The sequence below is a fragment of the Diabrotica undecimpunctata genome, chromosome 7, assembly GCF_040954645.1.
Source record: "Diabrotica undecimpunctata isolate CICGRU chromosome 7, icDiaUnde3, whole genome shotgun sequence".
NCBI classification, from domain to species: Eukaryota; Metazoa; Arthropoda; class Insecta; order Coleoptera; family Chrysomelidae; genus Diabrotica; species Diabrotica undecimpunctata.
In genome coordinates, this window is record NC_092809.1 from 130,333,533 (window position 1) to 130,352,454 (window position 18,922).

At 34.3% G+C, this 18,922-nt stretch overlaps 1 protein-coding gene across 6 annotated transcripts in view; it reads right to left on the reverse strand.

The window, feature by feature from the left end:
* The window catches only part of chas (chascon), a 380,862-nt gene that overhangs the window by 32,549 nt on the left and 329,391 nt on the right, over nucleotides 1–18,922 (reverse strand). For all 6 annotated transcript variants that reach the window (XM_072538203.1, XM_072538198.1, XM_072538199.1 and 3 more), the window contains one exon: nucleotides 17,334–17,524. In XM_072538203.1, coding sequence (XP_072394304.1) covers nucleotides 17,334–17,524 — 191 coding nt within the window. The remainder of the gene's footprint in view (nucleotides 1–17,333; nucleotides 17,525–18,922) is intronic.

Here is an 18,922-nt window from a genome sequence, read left to right on the forward strand (position 1 = left end):
TGTAATTATATAAGTGTTTATTATAATGACGGTCTTAGATTTTTGTTTCGATACAGAGCAGCGGCAAGCCGCTTAGACATATTTCAACCTCTTTAGGTCTCATCAGACCGGTATATGCCACTGCTCTGAATCGAAACAAAATCTATCCCGTCGTAGGCCAATAATTATCGAAATAACTATTTACAGACGTAATAACGCCATCTAATAATAACAAGAGAAATCATACGATTTTCTACTTGGCGAAACTGAATTCAAATTATTACCACTGTGTCTTCTACAACTTGCAAAAGCAAACAGCTTGATGAATTACTCGGCAAGAGAATCTAAAATATGCATTCCACTTGCCGGTCATATGCGAGTGGCATAGTGCGAGTGGTAATACCGTCATTATGTTTTATTTCTTTATCCTTTTTGGAGTACCAGAAACTGAATTCACTACGACTTTTGACCATGATGAACGGCAAGTGGAATGCATATTTTAGATTCTCTTGCCGAGTAATTCATCAAGCTGTTTGCTTTGCAAGTTGTAGAAGGCACAGTGGTAAAAATTTGAATTCAGTTTCGCCAGGTAGGAAATCGTATGATTTCTCTTGTTATAAGTGTTTATGTTTTACATTCGCTTTGTTCATTTATAAGTATACTGTGATTGATTGTGAATTAACGGCAACCTAAGATGGGTAGGCAGCGTGTAAATCAGGAAAACATCTTTTGTTATATGTGCGAGGAACTAATTTTCAAATCGCAAAAACTTACTCGCGCCCTACTTATATGTAGAGCTTACAAACTTGATTTCGAAGATAAAGTAGCACATCAAGATAAGTCATGGGTTCCTCATATATTTTGTAAGACTTGTGTAACATTATTAATAGCTTGGTTAAAAGCTACAAAAGGTCGAATGCACTTTGCAGTACCAATGACACGGAGAGAACTTACAGCCCGTGTTATAGATTGTTACTTTTGTCTCACGAAGATTCAGAGCATAGGATTGAAGTCAAAGCATACTGTGCATTATGCCGATTTACTATCAGCTGTTCAGTCCCGTCGAACATAGCAAAAATCTTTCTACCCCAAAACCACCATAGACGTCGAGTGTGGACGAAGAAGAAATTGAAAGTTTCAAGGTTCCATCTGGTAATATACAATTAGAAGAGGAAATAAACATTGATCCACTATTTTAAGAACCAGAATCTTCCTTAAAACACCACCTTATTTCACAGGTTGAATTTTCACAGAGCTTTTAAAATAGTTGTGTCCTATTTTCTTCGCAATGTGAAAAGTTAACAATTACAAAGATCTTTTCACTGAATTACTTACTGCCTACATAGAAATAGGATGTAACATGTCTACAAAAAATGTAAATTTTTTTCCAGAAAATTTAGGTGCTTAAGTGATGAATATAAAGAACGGTTCCACGAAGATGTTGTAGATATGGAAAAGTGTTACCAAATTAAATAATGAAGTCTTAGTCTGGCAGATAATAAGTATCGCCGTAAAACATCTGCCACAATATTTTAAGGCAATCTCACTGCGAAGGACATACTAAAATTGATCTATTCCCTTGCAATGCACATTTCTTCGTAGCAAATAAAGTGTGGGTGATAGAAAAAATTAAAGTTTATTTTCGGCTTTCTGATGATATTGTAAATAATGACACCATGTTTTATCTAAGTCACAAAAAAAGTTGATTTTTGTTGACCAGTGTAATCAGCTTCTCCTCTTTTGACACTAACTTGTGCACACCTTCGGTGATCTTGTTTCACCAGTTGTTGTCCTAAGTATAAATGGAATGGATATAACCTATATCCATATAAATTATAGGCCGATTTTCTTTCCTATAATGTTTAATTTTCCTAAGAAAATTTCTGCGAAGCACTTGTATATCAGGTTTTTCCATTAGAACTTTCTCCTTAATCTTCGCTTTCATCCATCGAAATCCTATATCCCCCATTACTTTCTTCAAAGCTATGAGTGACCCTGTATAAATATTATATCTTTAAATCCCCGTGTTAAAGCTTCTAAAAGTATTTCGATTGAATTATCATTTTATACTTCAAGCGTTTAATTTTTTAACTTACTAATTTCTAGCTATAGTTTCTAATTTAAATGTAAAAAATTAAGTGATTAAAATTCTTAAAAATCATCTATTATGCAAACGGCTGCCAATAGCTTTAGCAGGTTAGGATTAATTTTGATGTATTAGGTGATATTTATGAGATCTTGTAATTCCTTGAAACACTTTGCTACTGTGACAAGGCCAACAAAAATTATATGGATAGTGTAAGAGGCTATGGAATATTTTTTTGTAGATCGTTATAATTTATTTAATTATATCTAAAGCGAAAGTAGTTGTCAAAACTAACATTCTTCTATGATTTATTTACGTCGGTTATCAATCACGTATAAAGTTTTTTGCGAATAAATGATAAATGAATATAACGAAAACTAAATAAATTACCTTACGATCAGAAAACGATATAAATGTAGTAACAACTGTTTTGCGGGCATATAATAACGGCTGGATCATCCTTCATAGTACCTGTAGTACCAGGATGATTACCAGCCGCCCCTCGAGAAGATGAAAGAAGACTCTTCTGTTCCATTGAGAAACAATATGGTTTCGATTTACACCGACATATGTTATAAAATAACAATGCGTCAACAAAAGAACTGATATTGATAAACTAAGCAATATCTATAATTACATTCTATCTTTCTATCTTACGAAAACTAATACTATAATTCCCTAATATTAAATTTCCTGACTAAATTTAAAAAATTTAAAAATTCATATTTGGCGCCACTTTGTACGAAACCATACAACAATCGAAAACTAGTTATCAACAACAAAAGGTATAATAAAAAGAAACTAGTGTCTTTCTAACATAAATCAAACATCAAAATAATAATTATTGTCAATCATGATTCCTACAAAATTAAATAAAATTAAAATATTTTTTTTATTTAAATTAATGTGTCTTGGCTGCAATGACCATTGGCACAAACAATATTGTGTACAATAATTACAATAAGCACATGTAACTAATTGCTACAGTTAATCTATAAGCTTAGAACCTACGACTAAATAATATAATATAAGTAAAGTACATGGAAAACAAGAGGTCATATTCTGTTGAATAACTGAATGTATTTCAAGAAACTAATTAGGTTAAAGACTTGATCGGGTGACTTTAAAACGTCTTTGATATTAGACTTAAGTTTATGTTGCACTCTGTGTTTTACGTACCGGGGACACTCGATCAGGATGTGTTTCACAGTTAATAAACTTGAGCAGCTTTAACAATGTTGGGCTTCGGCTCGGACTTCATTAAGTATTCATGTGTGAATCGGGTATGTCCTATTCTCAATCTTCGGATGACAGCTTTTTCATTTCTAGAGATAGTTGGAAGTTCAAATTTTTCAACAGTCTGTCGGATTTCTGTGACAGTCTGTGTCATGTAATGCACTCTTAATTGTGTTCTAGTAAGTTTGCCAGGTATGATACTGTTGTTGCTTGAAAATTTGCTTTAGGTCATTATGGATTTGAATATGTTGGGCTTTTGAGGATTGACTGTTTACACAAGAAGCTTGCTTGGCTGTTTGGTCTGCTTTTTCATTACCGGGGATGATTAAAATATTGTAATTAATGCTCATAAGGCACCTCGATTGTTAACAGAAGTTACCAAGCACTTCGGACCGTTACCTATCGCGAAATACCCTTCGGACCTTTACTTATTTCGAAGAAATGGTTTAGCGGCAAAGTGCTGCTTTAGCTCGTTCACCAATTCGAGGAATAATTCTAAGTCCGCTAGGGCTTTTAGTTATTCCTGACTGTCGGTGACCTGTTGGAACACTGTGGCAGTTCGACAAGATATGAAATAGTTCTAAGTCAATCCGACTTTTATCTATTTCAAACCAATATCCGTCTGAACAGCGAAGTGTTCTCTTCAAGCTGTTTGATAATCTTTGCGAAATAATTCCAAGTCGAACAGCCGGATTCCTTCACTTCTTATTTGTGGTGATAATCTCAAAGATGTGAGACCTTGTATTTATCTGCAGCAATTACAAGGGTATGCAACCGTTTTTCGAGACAAAGTCTCGCAGTTCGGTGAATATTGGTATAGGTGAGAAATAAAAGATGGATGGATATAACTTTAAGGTAATCCAGACATATGCTCCAACGAGTACCTACTCGGATAAAGAAATTGAGGACTTTTATGAGGACTTAAAAACAGGGCTACATGCCACACCAGCATATTACACAATAATTATGGGCGACTTTAATGTGAAAATGGAGTTTAAACAAGATGATGCAGAAGTAGCAATGGGTAAGTATGGATATTATAGGGAAAAAATATACGAGTGCAAAGATTGCTGAACTTCTTACACCAGGAAAATTTATCAGTGATGAACTCTTTTTTCGATAAAAAGCCTCAGCGTAAATGGATATGGATCAGCCCAGATGGCATTGTCAAAAATGAGATAGATTATATCATAACAAACAGAAAATAAATAATCAAAGACTTCGAATAAATCGAAGTACTTAACAAATTTTCAATAGAAAGCGACCACAGATTAATCTAAGCTGATACTATTAAATTTCAAATTGGAAAGAACAAATATGACCCTAAAAACAAGAAAAAAGAAATGGATTCCCACAGAAAACAACGATCTGCAGTCTAGATCAAGCAAATAATGGCATAACGAATGCTCTAAAAGAAAAAGAAAGGCAGTGCTGCCCGACCGTTCTGTCCCATAAAGAAAAACTAAGCCAAAATACTAAAGAGATAATAGGTAAAAGAAGACAGCTGATGGAAAAATACGGCTCTAACTACACAACAATGAAGAAATTAAATAAAGATATCCACAAGTCAATCCGAAAAGACGCAAGAGAAAACAATACAAGAGAAATAACTAAAATAATTCAAGAAAACAAAAATTTAAAAGTTTTGAGGCGAAATACGAACAACATAGGTAACAAAAATATGTACAAAATAAAAAACAAAGATGGAAACATTACTACTGATAGAACCAAAATCGTTGGAGTTATCGAATCATTTTACCGCGAAATATATGAGAGCAAGGAGCAAGGGAACAAAGGGCAAGATCAGCCCCTGCCCAAAATCACAAACCAGATAATTATTGCCAGAGATAACTCCATCCGAAATCAAAACGGCACTTTTAGAAATGAAAAATAACAAATCCCCTGGTGATGACGTATTAGTGATTGAAGCGATCAAACTAGGTGGAAATAAAATTTTCCAGGCTTTGGCCAAGCTTTTCACCGAATGCATTTACCAAGGTAAAACTCCTTCTCAATGAAATATTGCAGTCATTATTTTATTACACAAGCAAGGAGACATAACAGATCTAAAAAACTACCGTTCTATCAGTTTGCTTTCATACATATATAAACTTTTTACAAAAAATATCAAAAAAAGACGACGCTAAATTAGACTTCTATCAGCTTAGAGAACAAGCTGGATTTAGATCGGGATGCTGCACTAACGACTACTTACTAGTGATAAAGAACCTGATAGAGAATAGCCTGATATTTGTCGACTACGAGAAAGTATTCGATACCATAAGCCATCAGAAAATGTTAAAAGCATTGACAGAATGCCGAATAGACCATCGGTACACTAGCGTAAGACTATCTGAACAAGAAACAAACAAATTATGTATACAGCGAGGAGTACAGCAAGGAGACACCGTCTCTCCAAAACTATTCACGACGCTTTTAGAATATACTTGTAAGAAGGCACATCCGAACGAGTTTGGTATCAACATAAATGGAGAGAAGCTCAGTCATTTGAGATTTGCAGTTAACATCGTCCTTATAACCGATCGTATGGATGATGCAAAATTAATTTTTGAAAAAATTATATCACGCTTCCTTGGAGGTTGGAGTAAACATTAATGTGAACAAGACGCAAATAATGACTAATCTGGTGCTAAATCCACATATTGTTGTTGATGGAAGGGATATTCTGCAGAGTACATCTCATAAGTACTTAGGATATGAAATTCGGTTGGGCAGAGATAACCACACATGTGAGCTCCCACGTCGCATAGGATTAGCCTGGGCAGCGTTTGGTAAATTAAACTATGTATTTAAATAAGATCTACCCATATGTCTCAAAAGGAAAATCTTTGACCAATATGTGTTACATGTATGTACTCACTTATGTAGTGGAAACATTAACACTGACTAACATGGACTGACCACATGAAGCGTGTTAGCAATAACTGTATGCAAGCCGCACAAGACAGAGGCAGATGTAAAGATCTGAGGGAGACCTATGTCCAGCAGTGGACGCATACAGGTTGTTGATGGCAATGGTGATAATGATAATGATAAGAAATAAAACGCAGAGTTTCGTAAAACAAGCTACTTAGCCAAAATAGGTCTTGCTTGGTCAAGATTAATAACTAGAAGAAGCTTGGTCAAGATTAAGAAGAAACAAAACGAGATTTTATGTTATAGGTTTTAAAGATTAGGCCCTAATAATGGAACTTCCACTGCGACCCGTCAATGAAAGTGATAAATTTATCTCATTAGAATCATAAAAAATGGCAAAAATCGCGCAACGTTTATTTATTGAACAGATTTATAGAAACTGACTTTATTTGCGACAAAATGCAAAAATTGCATACGAAAGCTGCACTCTTTACCTTTAAAACACATTTCGATTTTTCTCGATAAGACACTCTTATCAAAAGATATCGCGTAACTGACATTCAAAACCACCGATCACTACAAGCGTTGTTTCTGAGAAATCGGTTTATTCTACCTAAAAAAAAATTAACATTTATTTTTCTTTAGAATGGACTGCTGGATTGATGACGTAGATTTTATTGACATCTGTCAGTTTCCCTTACCTAACAAACCTTGTTTAGTGTGGATAATTTGTATTTTTCGTTATTTTTTCATTTTTTTTTACAGAATCTTTTCGCTTTTTGCAATATCTAAGTATTCTAATAGTTACTACAACAATTTTACAAGGTTGTGTAAATAATAAAGCATGTTTTTTTTATAAAAATAGCAATAAAATTCACGTATCAATAAAGTAAGGTTAGAATGTCTTTAATTTAAACTTTTAAACTTTATTTCATAGAAATAGAACACTGAATTATGATGGTATTATCGTAAAAAACACTATACTTAAAAGAAAAAGCAGCAGAGGAAGCAAAATGTTAACTTTATAGAAATTAAAAAGTCTTGAGATTGGGCATTTTAACTTTTGTTTGGAAAGTAATAATAACAATATGACAGCTGTGACGTCACACTCCGGCGGTCCATTATCTCAGATACATTTTTTTATTTAAAATATTTTTTTCTACTCCGTACATATTCTTGGTAAATCGAATTTTTCCGTTTTCCCCTCGACGAGGGGGGTTTTTAGCGGGCAGCTAGGATAAAAGTGGTAAACTTTATTGCATACTTTTTGGGGTCGTAAAATGGATAATCTCAGAATTCAGCTTTTTCGTGTGATTTTTAGAGGCCAAATATCTAATTACTCGGAAAGTAATGAGTTTAGTTAGGTAAAGGGAATGCTTTATAAAAATGAAAGAATATCATAAATGCAATCTTTTAAAAAAATAAAATGTAGAATTGTATATTTAATAAATATGGGAATATAGGAATTTTATTTTGTAGTTTACCCTGTAAATGAATATTAGTCAATGATTTCTGTAAAACTTAATTTGAAAGCTAAAACATTTACTAGAACTATAACAACATAAATAAGTGCAGTAAAATAAGTGCAGAATCGAAGAATATGCTGAAACAATGAAAAGAGCTCCTGTCACTAAACAAAAGAAATACCACAGAATACAAAGAACTTAATCGAGCCATACGAAAACAGATAAAAGACGATATTAAAAAACATCAACAAGAACATGTAGAAAGAGTGATAGAGAAAAATCAAAGTCTGAAATATACCAAACCGAAATTAGGAAAGAAAAATATTATAACTATGAAAAATCAACAAGGCCAACTAGAAACAAGCAAATCTCAGATATCAAACATAGTTGAAAACTTCTATACTGAGTTATACCGCTAAAGAAACGATCCCCCCGACTCTTCAAAGCAAAATCTGAAAAGACAAATAACAAACGTAAATTCTGAAGTAATGCCCGAAATAAGCGAAGTAGAAATAGAAAATGCAATTAAAGAATTGAAAAGAAATAAAGCACCGGGTAGTGATGGAATTCTGGCAGAAATGTTGAGAGAAGGAGGAGAAGAAGTCATCAGGTACCTAAAAATACTTTTTAATAAATGCCTATTTGAAGGAAACATATCAAGGGAATGGAATACTGCTAACACAATATTAATACACAAAAAAGGGGACAATACAGATCTGAAAAATTATCGTCCAATATCACTACTATCACAACTTTATAAAACATTCACAAAAATAATTACAAATAGATTGACAACAAAGTTCGATGTATATCAATTAGTAGAGCAAACCGGATTTAGAAAAGGGTTCAGTACATGTGACCATCTTCACACACTAAAGGTCCTAATAGAAAAAGTTAACGAATACAATTTACCAATCTGTTTAGCATTTATAGACTACGAGAAAGCTTTTGACAGCATAGAATTATGGGCTATTGAGGAAGCACTGGTCAACAGCAGAATAGATTCTAGATGTAGGATATTAATACATAATATATACCAACACGCTGAAATGGTAGTCACGATGGATAACGGAATGAAAACGAGGCCAATAAAAATCAACCGAGGAGTAAGACAGGGAGACACAATATCTACAAAACTATTTACTGCCGCACTTGAAGACATCTTTAAATCACTAAATTGGGAAACGAAGGGACTGTCGATAAACGGAAAGTATTTAAACCATCTAAGATATGCAGATGACGTAGTACTAATAGCCGACAGCTGGAAAGAACTGAAGACGATGATCGATGAGCTTCATACGGAATCCATAAAAAAAGGACTGAAAATGAATCTGAGTAAAACTAAGCTAATGTCGAATAAAGATGATCAACCGACGATAACCATCCAAGGAACAAAAGTGGAACATGTAGAAGAATACATATATCTGGGTCAGAATATCAAGGTAAACAAAGAAAACCAAACTACCGAAATAAGCAGACGAGTAAGAATGGGATGGGCCGCATTTGGAAAACTCTCATACATACTGAAAGACAAAAAGATACCCCAAAACCTTCGAACCAAAGTGTTCGATTCTTGTATCCTTCCCGTTCTCACTTACGGAGCTCAAACCTGGACATTCACAAAAAAGAACATGGACAAGATTCGAAAAACTCAGCGAGCCATGGAACGACAGATGCTTGGTATCTCACTAATAGATCGGCAAACGAACGAAGCAATCCGGAACAAAACAAACATAAAGGACGCCGCGAAACAAGCAGCTAAATTAAAATGGAAATGGGCTGGACACAACGAACGTCTCGAAGATGGTAGATGGAACAAAGAAGTCGGAAACTGGCGACCGTACGATGCGAAGAGACCAAGAGGAAGACCTCAAATGCGCTGGAGCGATGATATCAAAAGAGTCGCAGGACCAATGTGGAAACGCCTAGCACACAACAGGGATGAATGGCGAGAAATGGGAGAGGCCTTTATTCGACAATTCGGATAGAAAAAGGGCTAAAAAAAAAAAAAAAAAATAACAACAAACTTATTATGTAAAATGAATACTTATTTATTGATACCTTCTTTATATATATTTATTGTGTGTTTATTTCATAGCGATTTCGAAATCAAAATGGTCGTAACTCGTTAAATATCCTGTATAGTAGAGTAACGCCAAACCCCCATATTGTAAGAACAGAGATTATGAGAGGAATCTAAATATGAAAAAATATACAGAGTATTCTTTTTAAACAAATGTATGTTTGCTTTACCACGTAGTTATTAACCACCCTATAGAATTCGGCATATTATCCAAGCCTGAAAAATATCAATGACATTTTTTTTAATAACTTTTTTGGATATTCTGTACCATAATGCAATTATCGACCAATTTCGCCTTAAAAACTCACCCTGTATATATATTTCGATAATCCTTTGAGAACCCTTCAAAATGCGTATATTTAGCACTAAAACATTTACTTTGTTAATGTCAACAAACGAAAACACACCCGAACACGTTAAAATAACTTTGCTTATTAATAAATGTACAGCGGTAATTACGTATGTATTCAAATGTACAATAAATTGCTTGCAGGGAGACTAAGCTTTCTAAGAAAACTGCTTTATTATTTTACGCTGTATTCGAATGTCTAGTTTGAATCGTTGAATATTTAATTAATCATAAATTGTTTTCATCTTATGTGATGGAATGCGGAAACATGAGTGACAAACCTTCAACAGGTGAACAAGCACAGTTCGTGGTAAACGATTGTACAGGGTAATCACAACAAAAAGTATATGTTATTTATCTTAAATAATATGCATGTATAGGGTTATTACTCTTATGTGTATTAAACTGAAGAAAACCGAAATAAATAGTTTTTTCAAATAAGGTTACAAAAATGAAAAAAAAAATGATGGTAGTCAAACGGTCTAATTGGCATTTAAAAGCTTCAAAGGAATTTAGCACTGCTGAGCATTTACGAGACATAATATCGCCAAAGCTTGTCAACCTAGCCCTAGAAGACGTCTTCAAAACTACAAATTGGTTAACCTATGGCATTAACGTTAATGGCAACAAGTTAAACCACCTCAGATTCGCTGACCAAATAGTGATTATAGCGAGCACATTCGAGGGACTGCAAATTATGATGGGGGAACTAGCAGCCAGCTTCCAATACGTCCGCCTAAAAATGAATATGAAAAAAAACAAAAATAATGACAAACACAGATGACCCCAGACATATAACTATAAATGGCAGTGAGATAGAACAACTTCAAGAATATATCTACCTAGGCCAAATCCTGAGACTTGACAAAGAGAACCAAAGTGCGGAAATTACTAGAAGAGCAAGACTAGCATGGGCAGAATTGGAAAAACTTAGTTGGATATTTAAGAATCGCAAAATACCCCAATACTTGAGGAGCAAAGTGTTCAACCAATGCATCCTTCCTATCATGACATATGGATGTCAAACCTGGACCCTAACCAAATCAAACATGAATAAACTAGTCACAGCGGAAAGAACAATGGAGAGAGCAATGTTAGGTATACGACTGTCAGATAAAAAAAGGAATGACTGGGTAAGATCCAAATCAAAAGCCGAGGACATAGCAACAAAAATTGCCAAACTTAAATGGAGCTTCGCGGGCCACACTGCTAGACAAAAAGACCAACGTTGGAATACTACAATACAACATTGTAGACTTTACGAAAGTAAACGACCAAGAGGAAGACCACAGATGAGATGGGTTGATGACATTAAAAGAATAGCCGGAACAAATCGGAAATATGTTGCTCAGGATAGAGACCGATGAAAGGAGTTGGGAGAGACCTATGTCCAAACATGGATGACAAAAGGCTAAGAAGAAGAAGAAGAAGAGCATTTACGAGCTCTAACAACTAAATGTTCGGACAAACGAAAATGTATTGAAAACGTTCTTTTTCACAACTATGCTTATTAAACCAAAGAAAGAGATCAACAATACATTAAACTCTATCATTAATAACAAAATATTGAAATGGTTCGGTGTGTATAAACTTTGAATTGCAGCGTTTGCAGCAAAATTAACGAAAATATTGAATAACATCGTGACAACTAAATGTTCTGACAATTTAACAAATTACTGCTTTAATATGGCGTTACCTACATCATCACACACCTTTACAACCGCAGCAATTCTGTCTGGCATTGTTCGTACTAAGGATTTACACAAGTCAGGGTCGAAACCATCCCATAATTCACCTAATTTACTCTTCAAATCGGCGACGGTTCTCTGGAGATCAATACGCAATTTCTGTTTCATCTTATGCCACAATGTTTTAATAAAATTAAGGTCTGGACTGTTGGGAGGGCATGAGAACACTTTAATGGTATTGTCGTGAGCACTTGGTACAAGACTATTTTTTTAAATTATCTGATACATTAATTGCTGTGTTAATTGTGCCTTCCACCACCTCATATCTTCCTAGACCAGCTAATGACACGCACCTTCAAATCATGATTCCTTTGGGAAACTTCACAGTTCTTTTGAGGCAATCTTTATGGAATACTTCATTTTGACTTCTGATAATCCGTTTTCGAAAGTCTCCCACGCGAACATCAAATTTCAATTCGTCACTGACTATGACTCTAAATCAGTCATCTGCGGTCCATGAAACCTTCGATCTTGCCCAATTGAAGCGGTTACTTGAAGTCATGGACCGTTGATAACTGATTCAGAGTGATATTCAGTGACTAATCGAAATTTGATGTTTGCGTGGGAATTTCATAAAGATTGTCTCAAAAGAACTGTAAAGTTTCTTCAAGGAATTATGAGCGGGTCTAGGAAGATATGAGGTGGTGGAAGGCACATTTAACGTAGCAAAGTATCAAAAAATTTTAAAAAATAGTCTTGTACCAAGGGCTCACGATCTCTACCAGAACTTGAATTTTATATTCCAGCAGGACGGTGCTGCATGCCATTCAGCTAAAACAACTAAAAATGGTTTGGAGACAATAACATTAAAGTCCTCTCATGGCTTTCGAACAGTCCAAACCTTATTGTTATTGAGACATTGTGGAATAAGATAAAAGAGAAATTGCGTAATGATCCCCAGAGAACCGTCGAGTAAATTAGGTGAATTATGTGATAGTTTCGACCCTCACTTGTGTAAATCCTTAGTAAAAACAATGCCAGACAGCATTATCGCGGCTGTAAAGGCGCGTGACGATGTAACCCTATTTTAAAATAGTAATTTCTTAAATTGTCCAGACATATAGTTGTCACGATGTTATGCAACATTTTCGTTTATTTTGCCGCCAACGGTGGAATTCGAAGTTTAGGGACCGAGTAATTTCAATATTTTGTTATTAATGACATGTGTATTATTGAGCTTGTTCTTTGGTTCAATAAAAAAGATCGTTAAGATGAACGTTTTAAATAAATTTTCGTTTATTCGAACATATTATAGTTGTTAGAGCTCGTATTAATGACTAAAATATTAAATAAAGAGACTAATTAATATAATATATTCAACCGTTTTTAACAAAGTATTAAGAGAGGCGTCGATTCATGTTGCGACTTTAGAATTACCAGACAGAAAGAGAGTGAAATCATGTGAGATAAAATTAAGATCTCAACAAACACCGAAAAAAAAAACTGAATAAAAAAGGGTATCAGCCGATAGGAAGACGATCAGTGGGAAGACCACAAAAACGATGGAACAACTTACTGGAGGCACATGGATAAACAGACAGAGTCATCTCTAGGTAAAAAGAAGAAGAAAAAAAATTCTTTATTAATTGTATTTCCCCGTTTGAGTTTTATTGTTTTGTTGTAGTAGATTTTTTTTGTAGCTTTTAATTTTTCTATATTTAGGCTGTTTTTTTTTTTCATCGCTTCCTATAGTTTAGTCAGGATGTGTTTCTTCTACATAGCCTTATTTTTTTTATAAACTGAGTCAGTGAGAAACATTGCTCTATTGTTCTTTCTGCTGTAAATCCCGTCTGATCTTCTGCCTCTTTATCTTTGTACTCATTTTCTATGTTAGATTTTAAGATTTTTGTATGTACTTTACTTAGTGTATTACCGCCCTGCGATGCTTCGTACATTTATTACAGTCTCAATTTTTAAATATAGTTAATATGTTTATTTCGATTCAGATGGTTTCTTCTCTTGGACATGATAAGAAAAATATTGTCAATTTTTCGTTAAGCGTGTTCGTATAAATTGTTCTTATTAACTACACTTATTATTGAATAAACCGTATTATTTTATTAATATTATTTATTTAATCAAATATGTATTGTAAACAATATTGCGCAGGCCAATAATGATCCTTGGACTAGAAACATAGACTCTAACAACGGACAAATACTTTGTACCTATCTTTTGAAAAAAAAAATATTCAAAATATTTGGAGCTGTTTGTGAAACCGTAACTTGGAGAAACATATACTGCTTTGAATTACAGAACCTTTAATAGACAAGCATTGTGCGGCGGTAAACACATTAATGTCATAGACAAACGAGAGAGTCTAAAGTAGGCAGGACATGTGCCCCGCATTCAAAAATCAAGCATGTTAAAAACAGTGGGAATAGGAAAAGAGTACATACTAAGTTCAAGTTTAGGACCATGATGATAATGAGAGGAAACTAGTTTTTCGAAAAAGTGATAAGAGGCAAAAAAGTTTTAAAAATAATGTGTTAAACTAATGATGCCACAAAATTCATTTAATTTGAACGTACTCAAAGTTTGGGGGGATTTAGGGCTGCGCACCCCTCTTAAAATTTTTATGTGCGCTTGGATTTTGTTGTTTTTTTTGTATGAAAAATGCTTTTAGAACAAGAAAGTAACGTGTCCATTTTTATTATAAAATGTCAAGTAGTTTAGGAGATAATGCAAAAAAACAATTTTTATTTTGTAACTTTAAAGGGCTGTAACTTTTTTTGTGTACACTTTTGTACTAAGGTAAGTTGGATTCAATCAATTTATTTTTGCGTGATTCAATTTATGACTTACCTTTTTGAAATACCCTGTATAAATGAAGTCCATCAAAATATGAACGAAAAGCATTTAACCCTTAACTTGACACAGTATGTTATAATATACATAATATTTCAAATTTTTTATTTGACGATCAATAGTATTTGAAACCCAGTTCTTGGCACTGTATAGTTGAGTAGGTATAGACTACCGTAATTAGCCGAGTGGAAATCAGCCCGAAAATTCTTAATTTCGCACATTTAGTTCTGATGGTATGGATACAGTCTCGACAAAATGGCTGAGCACGCGTGTTGTTCCAACCAACAAGTGGTAAGTGTTTATATTAGTTTATTGTTTTTCATTGTACATTGCTAACTTTTTGGGAACTTATTTTTGAAACATTATACTGTTTATGTATAAACAAATTTTTGGTGTAATGTAAATATTTTTTTAGCAAATCGATTCAAAACTTTATGTATTGTATAGTATACACCGCCCGATATGGCTTATTTGACATTAATTTTTTTTTCAGGCTAAAAAAAGGAGAATTGATAGAATAATGGCTCTTTTGCCTCCAGTTGGTGCTGAAAGCGACCCAGAGAGTAGTAGTGATGACGAACAAGAGGTATTATCTCGTAATTTTTTAAAAGAATTCACAGAAGATACAGATGATGTTGAAGAAAATATAACTTCTGAAGAAGATATAGAAGAAGCTGTAGAAATATTACCTGTTTCAGTCAGTAAAGGAAGACTAGCAGCAGCTACTCCCTTAGTAGTGCCACAATTTTCTCCAGTAGTCCAAAAACAAGCAAGTTCTTCAATAAAACGGAAGGAGAAAAAAGACGAGCCTTCATTCAACTGGACGACTGATGATTTTGAATATGAGGTAACAACAAAACAAAGTAATGATTTTACAAAACCCCAAAATATAAAAACACCTTTGCAATATTTTAAAACCTTTTTTATTCCAGATATTGGTGAATTAATCGTACAACAGACTAACCTGTACTCGACACAAATATTTCACAAATGTGTAGACACAAGTATAGATGAGATTAACGATTTCTTAGCTATCGAAATTTTAATGGGGATTGTTGACATGCCGGCGTACACGGACTATTGGTCTCAAGAGACGCGATATGAACTTATTGCAAATGTAATGTCACTAAAGAGGTATCAAGCAATACGACGCAGCCTACATTTTGTCAACAATGAGGAGTTGAATAATGACAGATATTTCAAAATAAGGCCTATTTTAGATCGTGTACGAAGAAACTGTCTCACAATTGAATCAGAGTCTAGATGTTCAGTGGATGAAATGATGGTCCCATACGAGGGAAAAAAGGCAGGCTCGAGAAGACAATATGTGAAGAACAAACCAAAAAAATGGGGTTTCAAAATTTTTGTTCGTTGTGGCGTATCAGGGATAGTGTATGATTTCTTTCCCTATGGAGGAAACGATACATTTAGAAACCATCAATTTACGGATGAGGAAAATAACATGGGATTTGGGGCAAAATATGTTTTAGCACTATGTTCAATAATCCAAAATAAACCTTTATCGACGGTTTATTTCGATAATTATTTTACAAGTTTAGAACTTATTACCTATCTTCGAAGTGAATTTGGAATACTTTCTTTGGGAACTGTTAGGAAAGACAGACTACGGGGTTGCCCACTTGAATCTGATAAAAAAATGAAAAATGGGAGAGGTTCTTTTGACCAAAAAGTAAACAATGATAGTCGCATTGTCGTTGTAAAGTGGTACGATAACAAGTCCGTAACCTTATGTCGTTCATATGTAGCCTCCATTCCAATAGCAACCATACAGAGATTCTCCAAAATGGATAACAGGAAAATCCACATTTCATGCCTACAGTTAATAAAACACTATAACAGTCATATGGGTGGTGTGGATTTGGCAGACATGTTGATTGCTCTTCATAGAATACGCTTCAAAACACATAAATGGTAAAAATTATATATGGGCATTTTTTCTAAAATTATAGATATATCCATTAATAATGCTTGGCTACTATATAAACGTGATGCAAGCATTCTACAAGAAGATAAAAAAACAGTCATTCCTTTGAAACAATTTAGAATTAAACTTGCCAAAAGTCTACTGCAGGCTGACAAAATAAAAAGAGGACGTCCCAGCAATGAGCACCTCCTACTACCTTCAAAAAAAATTAAAAATCCGGTAAAGCCTAGACCCCAAGATGATATCAGATTAGATCATCTGGATCATTTTCCAGTATACGGTGCAATGGGCAGGTGCAGAAATTGCAAGAAGGGACAAACTGCCATATTTTGAAACAAGTGTAATATTAGACTATGTTTAGTGCAGAACAGGAATTGTTTTATGGATGTTCACATTAATAAATAAATATTTTTGATTAAATTTTGATAGTTCTTATTCATATTCCTTGTCCTTTATAATTTGGCAATGTATGATATGCTATACAGACCTATTTTTCGCTCTATTTGGCGATGTATACTCTGGTATACAATCCAAATTTTTGACATATAGATGTCATATTTTTTTTGCTGTTATAGAATATTTGTAAGATGCCCAAACAGCAAACATACCAATGTTCAGATTTTTAGATTCAAAATTAACCTTTTGCCAAGTTAAGGGTTAAGTAAAATATGATATTCTTACATTCTTTAATTAAGGATAAAGGTCTAAATTTATATTATATACGTGTTGCCCATTAATAAACTTTTCAAAGCTTACCTATAATATTTCCAGACTTTGGAGGTTTCGGTGGTGATTCAACAGCAAACCTAGTTTTTTGCGAATGTCTTTTTCCGTTAGGCATTTGCGGAGGACTAGGAGGTGAATAGTCTGGAGGGGGTTCTTCGACGTGTGCAAGTCTCTGGATTCGTTCCTCTTCTCGTCTCGTATTTCGGTATTCGTTATCGTACCTGGAAAGAAAATATTATATAATTAGAGGAAATTTCCAATGAAAATCGAAACGTCAAATGTTTAGTTAAAAATGTAATTTTCATAACAATGAATTGTGGCTTAATCACATATAAACAGTTTGCTGTACCGTTCACGACATTGTTTGGAGTATAATATGAAATTACGGCAATTGGATTCACCGCGAAAGAACTCTTTAAAGGCAGATGGCTTATTATACATTGTCTTTTAAATAATATATTATATATTAATTATTATACAAGTTTTCGGGAGTTCGGCATATTTACTATATATAAGGTCTCCGCCAACACGCGATATACCTTTTATACCGTAAGTTCTGTCAAAACTGTCTTACTACATGGAAGATTTCCCTTTAGGACGCTGATTGGGGTAATTACGACCTATTCGTTAAGACTTGCTCGTTCTTTTATATATTTTTTTGTAAACTCAGATGATTCAATCATTTCTGACATTTCAATTGAACCATCTCTTTTTAATCATTTTTCCGTCACGGTGTTGTTCCCTGGAGTTAAGACGAACTGCTATTAAACGGTTTGCTTATAGTGTGTCAAGGTTATAATTCATCAAATTCCATTCACAAATTCGTCATCGTCAAGGCAATCATTTTCCTCCTTTACCTTACATTTTCTGGACAGAACGATGTTACATCTCGGTAATTTGAAGAAGTCAAGGTAATATGCAGATGAGCTAGTTGTGATGCGGCTGTGTGGTGATTTTCTGATTATTGTTAATTACATCTGGGAACAAGACGCTCCCTATGTTTTTTTTTTTCAGTTGATCCGCTCGTTAGTTGGTTATAACTTATTTACAGCTATCCTAATCATCATCATCATCATCATTTGGCTCTACAACTCTATGTGAGTCTTGGCTGCGTTTACTATTTTCCTCCATTGTTGTCGGTCCTGAGCAGCTATTTCCCATTGCTGTATTCCCATTTTGCGTAGATCACTGGATACTGAGTCCTTCCATCTCTTTCTTGGTCAACCAACTGACCTTCTGCCATCGGGCCTTTCCCAGAATTTGGCGTTCAGGAGTCTCGTCACTCGATATTAGTACGTGGCCTGCCCATCTTATTCGGTTTGCTTTAATGTAGCGTACTATGTTTTCGTCTTCATATACTGTCTGGAGTTCAACATTGTGTCTTCTTCTCCATTCTCCTGTTGTCTTTTCTCTGCAAGACCCATAGATAGTCCGCAGTATCTTTTTTTCCAGTACCAGTAATTTTGTCGTTTCTCGCTGGTTCAGAGCCCATGTTTCGCTTCCATACGTTATTGTGGGACGAATTATTGTCTTATACACTCTTATTTTTGCTGGTATTGAGAGTATTGTTGATTTAAGTATGGTCATTAATGAGTAATATGCCCTGCAATGATCCTGGC